Raw genomic sequence first — 13,853 nt, forward strand, 5'->3', positions numbered from 1 at the left:
TGTGTGTGTGTGTGTGTGTGTGTGTGCGGTGTGTGTGTGTGTGTGTGTTTTACTGGACATGAAATCTAGAGATGTGCCCTTCTACCTTTGAGCTGTCCCCCAAATCCTACCAGTGTCTATTTTGTATTTTGTACATCCTTCAGAGGAGTGCCATTTTTCTGCAATGGTAAAAGGCACTGGTTTTGGTATTTTTCTTAAAGAAGTGGACACAGGAGACAGTGGTAACTCAGTCCTTGACTAAAAAGCCTTGTGCATAATTAACTCAGTGGTTCTATTAAAGAGACCAGGGTGGTGCATAGAGGTCAAGTTTTTACTGTGGGTACATGGTTTCAAACAGCCTGGAGGACCAATGCCTGTGTGGCTTTTGTTGTAGATGCTGGGCTATTGATGGGGTTGGACAGGTCGGGGATGGTTTGTGTTAAAGTTCCTGGTTCTCGGAGGACCACTTCCTTGATTAGCACAGAGGAAAAAGGGGAGAGCATCTATCTTTGGTGGGTCACAGCAATTTAAGAGAGCACTTCTAGTCCCATGAAGTAGGATCTTGTACAGACAACAATGAGTACAGTGGCTGATCTGATCCTGGACATGTCATACCACAGGAATTAAGGCAAAGAATATGGTCTGCTTTTTCATTTTGTTTCCTTTTTTGTTAGTCGCTATCTATGGATATTTTTTATTTAATTTTTAATTTTTATTAATGTTAGCACACAAAGTACTTGGTTTTATTATTCATATGTATGTGCCGTTATACTTTCTCATTTGTTCCCAGACTTTGTTGCCCTCAGTGTATCCCCTCTCCGGCTGGTTTCCTGCTATGCCTTGTTACCATATTCATTCCCTCTCTACTTCTCTCCTCCTTTAAGGTATCATATTCTGCTCTCATGACATCCTTTCTGGTTTCATCGTACAATACAACACACACACACACACACATACACACACATAAACACACACACATACACACACATACACACACAAACACACACACATACATACATAAACACACACACACACACATACACACACATAAACACACACACATACACACACATACACACACAAACACACACACATACATACATAAACACACACACACACACACACACACACACACAATTTATAGAAACAGGTAGTAATGCTAGATGCTGAGCCATTGACCTGAAGTATAAGTTCACCTGACAAGGAATCATGGGAGAAGCTTGCTGTTTGACTTGTCCTTCTGCCTGTGTTATGGGTGAAAGCAAACCAGTTTTAATAAAGGACAGAGCAGACATACCGATCCCAAAGAGGGAGCAGGGAGCCATCTCTTACTCGGTGTGGCTGCTGAGAACTGGCTTATGAGGTGAGAACTGGCATGTCCACCTGCTGAGATGCCACACCGAGGTAGCTCTAACACACATGCTGTCCCCAGACTGTTGATGAAGGTCCCTGAGTTAGGAACTTCATGTGTTGATTACTTGTCTCGAAATCCAAGTATTGACGATTTTAATTTCAACCATTTAAAAATGGAAAGCCCTGTCTTAGATTGCACGCCATTCCAAAACAGACCCTGTGGTATACACATGGCTCTTGGAAAGCCTTGTGTCTGCTTTCCAATATAAAGAATGGAGTTCTGGGTGGGTGAGAAATTCAACACCCTGGTTCTTTTGAGAGCTGTGCTGGAGTGTCTGTTTAATAGCAAGTGCTGGTTATGATCTTATAATCAATGCCTTTTACATGTGTAGGGGAATTGATTTCTTTTCCCCAGGTTTTGAAGCAGATGTCAGGACTTCAGTAGTCACAATAGGAGAATCTGTGGACCACTTGGTCCTTTTGGTGTAAGAGAAGTGACCATTGAGAGTGGCCTGGTACCTACAGTGTCATGTTTCATTTGCCCCCCCCTCATGCAGTCATTGATTTTAAACTGTTCTCCATGTGTCAACTCAGTTCTTCCCACCTGGAGTTGAGAGCTCGCGTGTGTGCTAATACTCCTCCATGTTTCTTCTTTCAGCTATTTGTACAAGAATGAGATCCAGTCAATTGACAGGCAAGCATTTAAGGGACTTGCCTCTCTAGAGCAACTGTAAGTGTCTTCCATGCCGTCTGCCTTATTGCCTCCCACAGGGAGAGATGACTGATTGCATGATGCATGTCTGTACTTCCTGGGGTGCAGGGAGGATGTGCATGACGAGGAGAAGCATCAGTGGGTGTTTTCCACCCACCTCTCCCACCTTGCTCCCCTGCGCCCACCCAAGAGCAGACATTGCTGTGTTTCTTCTATGCATCAGACCCTGACCCTGCGTCCACCATTTCAGGAGCAGGGACAGATCTTGCTTTCCTGTCTAACAGTAAGAACTTTGGTATTCACATGGTAGTGGAGACAGGCATGTAAACAAGCAGGAGTTAGATAGGCTGTTGTAATAGGAGCGTCCAGAATGGGACACGTGCAGTTTCAATCATGGGGTCATTGTTTTGGAGAACAGAGACCTTATCCCTTTGTAGTTCTAGCTGGTTGAGTGTGCCAAAATGCTCTCTTTCTTTAGCATATGAGCTGGAACTTTGTCATGAAGTCAGTCATCGTGGGGTGGGTTTTTATTTATTTATTTTTTCAGGCATAAAGTTCCAGTAAAATGATGAAGGCTCTTCTGGCCTATGAGCCTTACTGGGTGACCTTTCACTCAGTAAGCTGAGGCAATCCTTGTGGGATTTCAGGCTATCTTGGATTTGCAGTTGCATTAATGAAAAACAGCTGTTAGATTACGGGCAGGCATAGCACTTGAGGCCTGTGTGTTATGCTGGGTCAAGGAAGCAGCAGGTAGGGACCTGGGCTGCAGCGGCCTACATGGTGCATCTGTATCTACATCTTGTAAGGCTCTGCATAAATTGCTTCAGACAGATGAGACACGGAATCCAGATTACTGCAAAAACTCTTGGAAATATCAAGAGGCTTTATAGATGTGAGAGTTTGCAAAGGACACTTTCTGTTTTCATGCAGATGTCACTAACTGGGCAGTGAAGGAGTCCAGCCAGGAGGAGTTAGGACCAACAGGATTTGAGTGGCTTCCATGGCTAGTGAAGCTTTCTGCTCATTGGTGACAGGGAGCAGGATCCTGAGTCATCAGGGATTTTATTTAGAAAACCCTAGGCTAGGAGAGACAGGTGGCTGCGGCTGGGGTATGGCTTTCTTTCTGAGAACTGAATGTTGTACTGAGACGGGGGGCAACCTCTTGTAGGTGTGATGAGAGGTTCAGAACAGTATGCCAAAAAGGACTCAGGCCTCAGGCTCTCTCTGATGTTTGTGCAGGGTCTGTGAGTGGAACAAGAGAGTGCCTGCTGACTCTGCTTCAGACTTAACCCTCTCCTGTAGATGATGCGTGTTCTTGGCACTCAGCAGAGACTGTGGGAACTCTGAGGCCATGAGGGCCTGAATGAAGAGCCCAGGGGCAGTAGTCCTCAGGGGGCCGTGTCATCCTTCTCAGCTTCAGAGTTAGTAGCTGATTCAGTAAAGGTTTTCCATGTACTTGAGGAGTCACTCCCTGTGCTCCATTTTCTCAGCTATCTAGAGAAGGGTGATGGTTCCCAGAATCTACCAGGAGTTCCAGCCGTCCAGAGTTCTGTAATCCCTGAAAGCCACTGTCCTTGATGCTTCTCAGGGCGGGATGTCTAAGGCCCACCTGTTCAAACTTCACTGCAGGCTAAAGGGCTTTGAACACAAACCACGGTACCTGTTCTTGTAGGGCTCTTGAATATCCCTCTTTCCCCCTCTTGTTCTTCAAGCTTAGCTCAGAACTCACAGGTTTAGCCAGAGACTCCCAGCAGCTCCCCAGTGTTGATGGTTGTGTGAGCCGTAGGGGCTGGGGACCAAAGGAATATGTGTGTTGGTCCCAGCTGCCTACCACCAGGCACATAGGATGGGGACTGAAGGTGTCTCTTTGGTCCTGTCTCCTTTGGTGTCCTTGGATCAGATGATGTACTGGGACAATCACTTACATCAGTGTTCTGTTTCTTGTCTTGCAAACACATTGTCGTATGGGGAGTGAGGGACACAAACCTGCACCCAACGAAGGTCATGGAGACCATGGTACTCTGTGCCTGAGGAAGGACAGGTGGGCTGTGGACTGTGACCCTTTGAGATTAGGAGGGTCTGGACTGGTTCTGCCGGAGAGTTGCCAGGGAATGAAGCCCATATGGGGACCCAGGAGTGACACTAATCTCAGAGTTAATGTAAACAGGTTTGGAGAACAAGAAGGCTTTATATGGAGTTGTGGTGAAGAAGGCTGTATGTTGCTTCTGCTGCTTTTTTCTCTCTTTGGCTCTTCATTGAATAAGAGCATCTATTGCCATGGCCATCTGAGTGGAGGCGTCTCTCTAGGTCAGTGAAGTCTAAGTAAGATCTTGCTTGATGTTTTATTGAACAAAAAAAGGAATCCCATCTTCATTCAAAAAGAGCAAACTAGCATCCAGGAGAAAGAAATTAGCCACATCCTAAATTGTAAATTGTTTGAACTAAAGTGACATCTTTAAATAGGAAGCAGTATGGACGCTGGGTATTCAGCGTGACGTGAGGACCTCTGGGAAGTTCATCACTTCACATGACTTAGAGCTGCCTGGGTGCCTGGTTGTATCTACAGCGTTCTCAGTATCACACAGAAGCTTTGACAGCTTCTAGTGCAGGGGTCCTGTGCATGCACACGGCCAGGGGTCCTGTCTGCTGGGCTGCTTTTGTTTTTTCCTTGTTATCTCTCGCTGGGTACTTTTTAGATTAATGTGAAGTGACTTGGCCACCATTACACCACTTGGGTTCCTGGAGACCCAGGGCTTGTTAAGTCCTGAGGGTATTTATTGTCTGTGGGTCATCCAACTACAAGGCAGCCTGCCTGCTTTCCCTTGTGTCCTTTTGTCTCCACACACTGTGCAGAGCACAGGGAAGTACTTAGTGATATGTGGATAAAAAGTGTGTGACAACTTTGGATCCAAAAATCTGGGTTGGCAAAGTCAGTAAGTCATTCACACTGTGGTGCTGTTTTATCCCCTAGGTACCTGCACTTTAATCAGATAGAGACGCTGGACCCAGAATCCTTCCAGCACCTGCCGAAGCTGGAGAGACTGTGAGTCCTGCTTCCTTCTGCAGTCTGTACTTAGGTCCTAGCTCCTGCTGTCTGAACAGTCAATATCAGCTCAACCCTTCCATGATGCTTTGGTGTAAAATCCAACTCTTGCCCAGTAATCAGGAGTGGGACTCAGCACTTGATATCTTTGAATGGTTGCAAAATAGGAAAGAAATCCAATTATTTCTTGAACCAAAGCACTAGCTGTCCAGGCCACTCATTAAGTAAATTCAGTTGATAAGATGTTTGATCTCTTGGGCTTGTTTTCGTATGTTTAGGATGTTTTTGTAATTGTTGTTGTTGTTGTTTTTAAGTAACTTTGTTTTGATTTCTCTCCCCACAGGTTTTTACATAATAATCGCATCACACACTTAGTTCCTGGGACGTTCAGTCAGTTGGAGTCCATGAAACGGCTGTAAGTGTGTATTCACATGGCTGTGTGTCTGCAGTGTTCATGGGAGGCCCTCTCCCCTAGTTCTCTCGTCTGGCCCTTTCTGTGGACTGAGCAAGCATCACCAGCTTCAGCAAAGCCATTAGAGACGCCTCTATGCCAGGAAGGCAGGCCTGTTAAATCTATTCCGGTGTGAAGACGCAAGCCCATGACTTGTACGTGGCAGCAGGCTGATCCTTTAATAAGGATCTTGAGAGAGTTTATTTAAATTATGTTTAAATTTCCCCCTATTAAGTTTTAATTGCAAGGTGAATATTTTCCTGGTGAGAATGAAAGCCAGTCTGGAAGCATCTTCATGTGCCTATTCTTGAAATCCACTTACCCGGTTTTTTTTAAGGCCTCCAGAAGTAAGTTTTGCATACTTATTATTGTAAGGGAATTGGTGGATTTTAGTGCTAATGGATTGATTTAACAGCCTCGATTGTTTTCCCTGTGCCTTAAGAACACTCGTCCGGAATGTGTGGTGTCTGTAATGGACATCCTCTCGTAGACATACATTCAGGTAAAACACCAATGTACATAAAAGAAAAATAAACAAATTAAAAAGGAAGTACAGGGCGAGATTGAAGGCATGTGTGTGCACAGGGAAGATCTCACTTATACAGCCTGCCGCACATGCTTTAGATGGTGCTGTGTCTCCAGTCCGGTTTTTCCTGCCCGTGTCCACTCATCTCAGCAGCACGGCACCCTCTCCTGTCTGTGCAGGCTGGTCCAGAGGCTGCTGTGGTGCTGCAGTTTTATTTAGCATCGCTGCCTTATGAGTGGTAGAGGCAGGCTTCGTCTCTGAGTGAGCTGTTCCTTTAGCATCCATGAGACAAAGGCTCTTTCTTCAGGAAAGAAATCAGGCAGAGGAGTTCACGTTAGGGTGGGAAGACAGGATGAAAACTCATCTTTGGTAGATGAGAGGGGGAAAAAAACCATTGCCAGATAAATGCTACAGAAAGCAACCCAGGAGGACTCAGGGCAAAGGGTGGGGCAACCAATGGACTAGCCTGGAGATGGATTTCCCTATTTACAGGTTCAGAGAGACACATACTCTTCTTTTAGAGGAATGTCAACCCTTTTAACCCAATACATTCCTTCCTTTGCTGGCTTTACATTGCTCAAATAGGAAAATCCTAGATTAGGAGATAAGTTGAACCCATCAGAGTTGACTTTGCCTCCCAATGGCCTTACTGAGCCATCCTCTCCCAAGGAGCAGTCAAGATGGTGTGTGGCCTTCTTCCAGCTTACTCAGATGGCCAGGATAGACTGGATAGGTGTGCCACGGTGAACTACCCACCTAGACTCACCCACTGCCCCCTTGATCCTGTTATGGCTGTAGGGTCTTGCTATTCAGAAGTGGATTGCAGGCTGGGTACCCCAGCAATGGTGGATCTTATCCCACCTAGTGCCCATCTCTTGTCTGCGCATGGGGCGCTCATCTTGTGCCATATCTCCTCATCACGTGATTAATGCCTAGAAGCTCATCATCTTTGCCATGCCTTAAGGCACCAGAGCCTGGAGGTCGAGCTGTCCATGAAAGCTCAGTGTCTCCTTAACTCCTGGGTGTCGTCTTGGCTTTTCCTTCCCACAGGCGATTAGACTCAAATGCACTTCACTGTGACTGTGAAATATTATGGCTAGCGGATCTGCTGAAGACCTATGCCCAATCTGGAAATGCACAAGCAGCAGCCACCTGCGAGTATCCCAGACGCATCCAAGGACGCTCTGTGGCTACCATCACCCCAGAAGAGCTGAACTGTGGTAAGTGTGTCCTGGAGACCCGTATGACCCCGGAAGTCCAGGATTGTCCCCATTTCACGTTGCAGAGGAAAGATTTTCTTCCATCTTTGAGGGCTGGAACTCTGGAAAGACAACCTGTCATATTTGTGGGGGCGTCTGTTCTGAGATATGGATTTAGGCCTTGAAGTATCACCCTGACATGAGGAATCCAGTTTGTGTTCCCACGATGGGAGCCTCATGTTTCTCTGTGGTGTTTGTTCCTTGCATGTAGAAAGACCCCGGATCACCTCAGAGCCACAGGATGCAGATGTCACCTCAGGGAACACAGTGTACTTCACCTGCAGAGCTGAGGGCAACCCCAAACCTGAGATCATCTGGCTTCGAAACAAGTGAGTAATGTGTGAGCAGAAATGTCACTGAAGGCCTGGGGACTACATCAGGAGCCCCGTGTATTACCATGGGTCCCCCCACCTTTGGTGGACACCTTCCCCTTCTGTGTAGGAAGGTGTAAAAGAGAAAACGATTCCTTGCCTTCCCTCTTCCACATAGCAACTGCCTGGGAAACACTTCTGATCCCAAGTTCCTGGGAGAAATGTTTTCTCTCCATAGGATTCATTCTGCTTAGGCCATGGGCCCCTTTCCCCTGGTCAGCCAGTGACCTGGCATCGTGCTGGAACTTTCTTGCCCCATCAAGTGGGAGCTAGAGAAGTACTGCATGCCCATTTCTGCCCATTTGTTCTCTGGCCAGAGCCTCTGGTGTTTGGCAAGATGCTTGTAGGTTTTGGATCCGAGCCGTGGTGATAGACTGCCTGGGGTTGGGGGCCGTGATGAGTCTACACAGGCCCCGTTGGCTTCTGGAGTCATGTCCTGAGTAAAGGAGCATCTCCTCATTCTACAGATAGAGGTGTGACCACCAAGCATCTGGCACCAGTTGCTCATGGATGGCAGAAGTGTCCCCTGCTTGCCTGCATCCTGGCCCAGCTGCAGGAGCATTCCTCCAGCTGGATCTGAGAGTTGGGTGTTGGGTTTAGCATGGGAAGAGGTGGACACAGAGAGGTAGAAAGGGACACACACAATGGGGGTTGGGGCAAGTAGTGGTGACCATGATATAGGGGCAGAAACCCAGGTGGGAATGAGATCACGGTGCCAAGAGTTATAGTTGGAAGGTAAAATTCTTAGAGGGAAATATTAAACACAAAACCATTGTATCATTGTCTCTTGAATCCGTTTGTACCAAGAAGCGTCTGCCAGAGCAAGGACTGCTCTCATGGCCCGGCTCCCAGTATGTTTATGCCAAGCTCAGTGGCTGTGTTCAGTCTTGCGGAAGCAGAGAGGCCTCCCTGAGAACATTACTAGTGGAATCTTGGAACAAAAGTTTCAGACACTAACTGTCAAGTCATCCTTGTTTAGCTGAGACTTGGATTCCAGTGCAAACACGAACCTCTCTTAAGTAAAGCTCTGTTAACAGGTGGAACAGATGGGGGGCACCCACTCAGTGTTTGAGAGATGTCGGGGGCACAGTGTAGACGGGATGCCCACTCAGTACTTGAGAGAGGTCAGGGGCACAGTATAAAGTGCATCAGAGTCAAGAGCTTAGCATTGTGCTCTTGAGTTGGCCACGTGGATTTGGATTGAAGCTGTCCAGGGAAAGTTGTGGCACACATCCAGCTATTTAAAAACCTCCATATCATGGGTAGCTCTGGGGCTGAGGAGAGCTAAAATCCAGGACTATGGGAGGACTTCCAAAGTGTTAGCAGTCTGTATTGAACAGTAGAAGAGCATGGATATGGGTTAAGATTTTCATACCTTCCGTTTCCATAGGAAAGACTTGGTGCTTAAATTAAAACTACAAAAATAAATAGGAAAGACCTTGCTTGAATCAGAGTCCCATGGTCTGGCCTCTGGCGCCAGCTCAGCTTGTTACTCACTAAGGAGGTTCCTTGGCCTTCCTGCTGTTGACCCATATGCACCCAGGGATCGCTGCCATCTTGGGAGACAGCAGCATGCTGGAATACATGAGCTAAGAAAGGACCAGAGGTCATTTTGTTCGTTTGCTTAAGACAGGGTCTCATGTCTCCCTGGTTGTCTTCTAACTTGCTGTGTAGCAAGAGTGACCTTGAACTTCTGATTTTTCTGCCCCTACTTCTCCAGTACTGAGATTATAGATGTGTGGGACCCATGCCTAGCTTCTTCCTTTTAAGTAAATATAACTGTGTTTCTACATTTTAAAAAAATGTAATTTGCAAAAGCAGGGAAATGTTTAATTTACATTTTCCGTTAGGCTCATGCTTTTCTTGTTTGGAATCAGGACCACATTAAAGCGTTTAGATTGGCACGTAGCAGTGAACACATATTTGTCGTTTTCTAGACAGGCCTGCTAAGTCACAATTGCTGAGGGGGATACATCTGGAAGGCTGACACTCTTGTTCTCTGAGCCTGGCGTGTGCTGTGTGCATCCCAGAGCATCAGAGCCTACTGTCGGACTGACCCCTGGAGCAGTGCAGTATCTCCTTACACTGTGAGTGCGTCTGTTTCTGTCTTTACAGTAACGAGCTGAGCATGAAGACAGATTCTCGCTTAAACTTGCTGGATGACGGCACACTGATGATCCAGAACACACAGGAGGCCGACGAGGGTGTCTACCAGTGCATGGCAAAAAACGTGGCTGGAGAGGCGAAAACGCATGAGGTGACCCTCAGGTACTTGGGATCCCCAGGTAAGTGGAGGATATTGCAAGTGAGGGTTACCCTAACTACCCACTTCCCCCTTTCTTTGAACTCCAGCTCAGCAAAGTCAGAGATGGTAAGGTTCCTTGTGTCCCACAAGACTTCTGAAGCATAGACGCATAGGTCATTCTAACCTGCCTTGGGCCCATAGCTGCCCCCCTGCTATAGGGGCGTACACTGAAGCTCTGAGTTACTACCGCAGGCAATAAATGCCAATGGGAACCTAGAGACTGGCCATGCCTCACTCCAGGTACCTGCCTAACCACAGCAAACCCATGCTTCTTATCACCTAGGCTTCTGTTTGCCTAGGGCTTCGATGATTTCAAAGAAAATTTTAAAATATTGACTTTTATTTTTAGCATACCATGCTTGAAGTGCATATAACATTTAAGGTGTAAAAAGTCTGTCTAAGCCAGGGGAAACACAGCTGTGGCCTTTATACCTCTGCTACACAGGCACAAGCCTTGTTCTGTCCATGGCCTGTGTCTACCGTTGATCCAGACAATGGGACACCATAAGTCTTGGACACCAGGGATGTGTGCAAGCAGTGGTGTTTCACACTACCGGAGGTAGCCTGAGTTCTGTGAATTCTCTTACTGCCTTGGCTTTGTCTACAGGTTGCTAAGCATCTGCTTTTACTTAACATCTTGGTTTTTACACCTTTGTAAAACCAACCTGATAGCCGTGCACCTGATTCTGAGTTGTTTGTTTAAGCTCTTTGTTCTTTATGACTGTCTCCTTTGTCTTAGTACATCCAAGCATCGATAATTAAATATTAATAACTTAGAGTGCCTAGCTGCTTAGAGCCCATAGGCATGTAATTTTCTGTTAAATTTGGCCCCAGGCAGGCCATCTTTGCAAGTGATACTGCTGTTAGCCTCTAGAGAGAAGGAAGGCATGAGTCCTGGCCATAGACAGTGCTGCACATAAGCAGCAGAAGTGGCCTCCAAGTTGGATTCATGGTAGTTCAACCATGAAGTGTGTAATAGGACAGGGGGGACAGGGTAGGCTTGAGTAACAAACTTACTAAGGAGAGACGCCCTGAGCACAAGTCATTGAATCCTGGCTATCTCTGTGGCCTGAGTATTCTGAATTTAACTCCTGTCAATATGAGTCCCATTTCTTCTTCCAGTCAATGGCTTTATTTAACCAAGTGCCCTGGTTGTATTGGCATAGCTGGTTCAGATGTACAAAAGGGCCTCCTCCAGAATACTGTTCAACCTGGGATCTCAGAAAGGGGTCGGTTTAAAAGACTGAAGACTAAACCCTGTGGCCCAATCCCAGCCACTTCTCATTCATCTAAAGTTCACAATTTAGCCACTGCATTTTAAAGTGACTGACACTTTTAAAAGGACATTTTATTTGACACATGATGATTGTAAAAAGCTCAAATTTCAGTTCCTGTATGAATGTCCTGTTGGGACATTGCTGGCTGCCTTCTTGCTATAGCAGCAGAGAGTTGATGAGAAACACAGTCTGTGGGCCATAGAGCTGACGAGCTGCATCATTGACCTGTGTAAAATGTTTTTAAACTCCTGTCCCAGACATTAGCTTGTAGTAAGAGGGAGAAAAACTGTCTTTCCTGGATAGCAAACAGATAAATATGCTCTATGTATTTTGAAGTACTGTTATTTGGGGCATATAAATTATATACTATTTTTCTGGTGAATTAAACTTCTGAGCCTTGTTACTAAACTATATTTTCATCTTCCCAGCACTATGTTGGAAATTTTTATATAGTATATAATACATGTGCATACACCCATGCCACAGCCTGTGTGGAGATCCGAGGACAACTTTATGCAGTTGCTTAGTTTTCTTCTTTTACCAAGTGGGTACCAGGGATTGAACTCAGGTTGTCAGACTTGGCAACAAGTGCCTTTATTCACTGGACCCTTGCTGGTTCCTATTTTAGAAAACATTAAGTGTATTCTTCAATCTTTTATATATAGAGAGACAGGGATGGGAAAGGGAGAGAATACGTGTGGAGATAAGAAGATAAGTTGTGGTAGTCTGGGAGTCAGTTTTCTCTTTTCACTGTGTGAGGCCTAGGGATTGACCTCAGGTTGTCAGGCTTGATGTCAGCACCTTTACATGCAGAGCTGTTTTGCTGACCTTTAAACGTTTTTATAAATTACCAAAGTCTTAAGTTATTTGTCTTAATTATTTATCATTCTCTTCAAAATACCCATCTCAGCTTGTGCACTATGGAGTTTTGTGTACTTTTAATCTGCGGGATGCTTCTCTTATTTCCTCTTCCTTTGCCTCTCCTTCTACCCTTCCTGTTTCCCACTCCCTCTTCCTCACACCCTTGGGAATCACCATCCTCTGCCTGGTGTAGAGGTAAAGTAGGCCCTGAGCCTCTGAGGGTACCAACAGCATTCAAGAGATGGGACCTCAATGCGATGAGAATCCTTTCTCCTCTGGTCAGTCAGATCCGAGGGAGTGGATGGGAACTGCCTTTCTTTCTAGTCCTTTCTCCTCCTGGTTGGGGCCCGAGTGTCTAGTTTTCTCCTTTCCTCCTACGGAGCCTAATCGTATCCCATCTTGGCTAATGATAAGGGGCTTGCAGTTGCCCTCAAGCAACTCTGACTTGGGCACTGTTCTGAACTTTGAATAGTGTCCAGTCAGATGAGTGTATTGCTAGTGAATTTTGATAGCACAACTTAAACACCAGCAAATCCTAATAAATAAAATAAAATTAGAAAAGCTCCACTCCTCTTTTCCTTCCTTTCCTTCACCCCTGTTCCTGTCCTTTGCCCAAAACACTTGTGTGCATTCCTGTTTCTTCTAGACCAAGCAAGCATAAGAAGACTTGTGTACTGGAAGGAGGCTTCCCTGTTCTCTCACTTCCACACAGGGTCCCTCATTTCTCTAACCAGCCATTCTTTGATATACCTCAGATGCTTTCCCAAACCATTAGGTGCCATGGTCCCATTTCCTTTATTCAAAACCTTTGGACTAGCTCTCTTTGAAGTCCAGAGATTCGGGGATTTTCTTTAAAAGGCATCATAGAACATAATTCATTTCCAACTTACATTCTAGGATGATACACCACAATGCAGGTGCCAATGTCCACAAAGAAAGCTGTATATAGAGTCTCCATGAGTCCCAGAAATGTCCCGTGCTACCTGTGTTTAATTTTGCAAACAATTAAAAAGGAATCCTGGTTTTGGGGCTTTTTGGAGTCCACGTTTATGAATAAGGGTCATGGGCCACAGGTGGCACAGGTAACTGTATTTATATCTTAGGAAATAATGTGTAGAATTAGTTCCATAGAATGTACTGTCCAACACAAGGGTGCATGCAGCTTCTATTCCTACGGCTGGGCTGTGACTACCTCTCTCCAGGTAGGCTGTGTGTATCAACCATGGTCCCATTGTATACAAATACCTTCCTATGGAACCTATTAGCAAATGTGTGGGTGCCCCTCCACACTAGATTTAGAGTTGAAGCTATTCTTTCATTGTACTTATCTGCCCTTTTCATTTTGTGATGAAAATGGTATTTTTATCTGATTTAAATATACCCCACAAGCAATTTCATGGGCCAGTAGGGACTACCACCATTAATTGACTTGGCAGTATATTTATAAGAAACAAAAAATGTTCTTCATAGAGTCGAGGGTGTGTCTGGGGGCGGGGGGAGATGCAGCTCTCCCCACAGTGGTCATTGTCCACAGCTTGCCTGCATCTGGATGATCTGGGTATTATTTTCTTCACTTTTTAAAAATATAATCTGTGCATTCATGTGTTCATGTAGACACATGCGTGTAACAGTGTGGAGATCAGAGGGATGTGTGGAGATCATGGCTGTTGATCCATGTCTTGTACGCTATTTAGGACAGGGTTTCTTGTTGGTCAC

General features: G+C 45.7%; 1 protein-coding gene across 2 annotated transcripts in view; it reads left to right on the forward strand.

The window, feature by feature from the left end:
* Pxdn (peroxidasin) overlaps positions 1 to 13,853 on the forward strand; it is a 77,722-nt gene that overhangs the window by 36,339 nt on the left and 27,530 nt on the right. The window contains 6 exon segments of one of the 2 annotated variants that reach the window (NM_001271261.1): positions 1,991 to 2,062; positions 5,016 to 5,087; positions 5,431 to 5,502; positions 7,115 to 7,284; positions 7,535 to 7,652; positions 9,810 to 9,979. In NM_001271261.1, coding sequence (NP_001258190.1) covers positions 1,991 to 2,062; positions 5,016 to 5,087; positions 5,431 to 5,502; positions 7,115 to 7,284; positions 7,535 to 7,652; positions 9,810 to 9,979 — 674 coding nt within the window. 2 annotated transcript variants of the gene reach the window in all.

Source organism: Rattus norvegicus, chromosome 6, assembly GCF_021556685.1.
Source record: "Rattus norvegicus strain SHRSP/BbbUtx chromosome 6, alternate assembly SHRSP_T2T, whole genome shotgun sequence".
NCBI classification, from domain to species: Eukaryota; Metazoa; Chordata; class Mammalia; order Rodentia; family Muridae; genus Rattus; species Rattus norvegicus.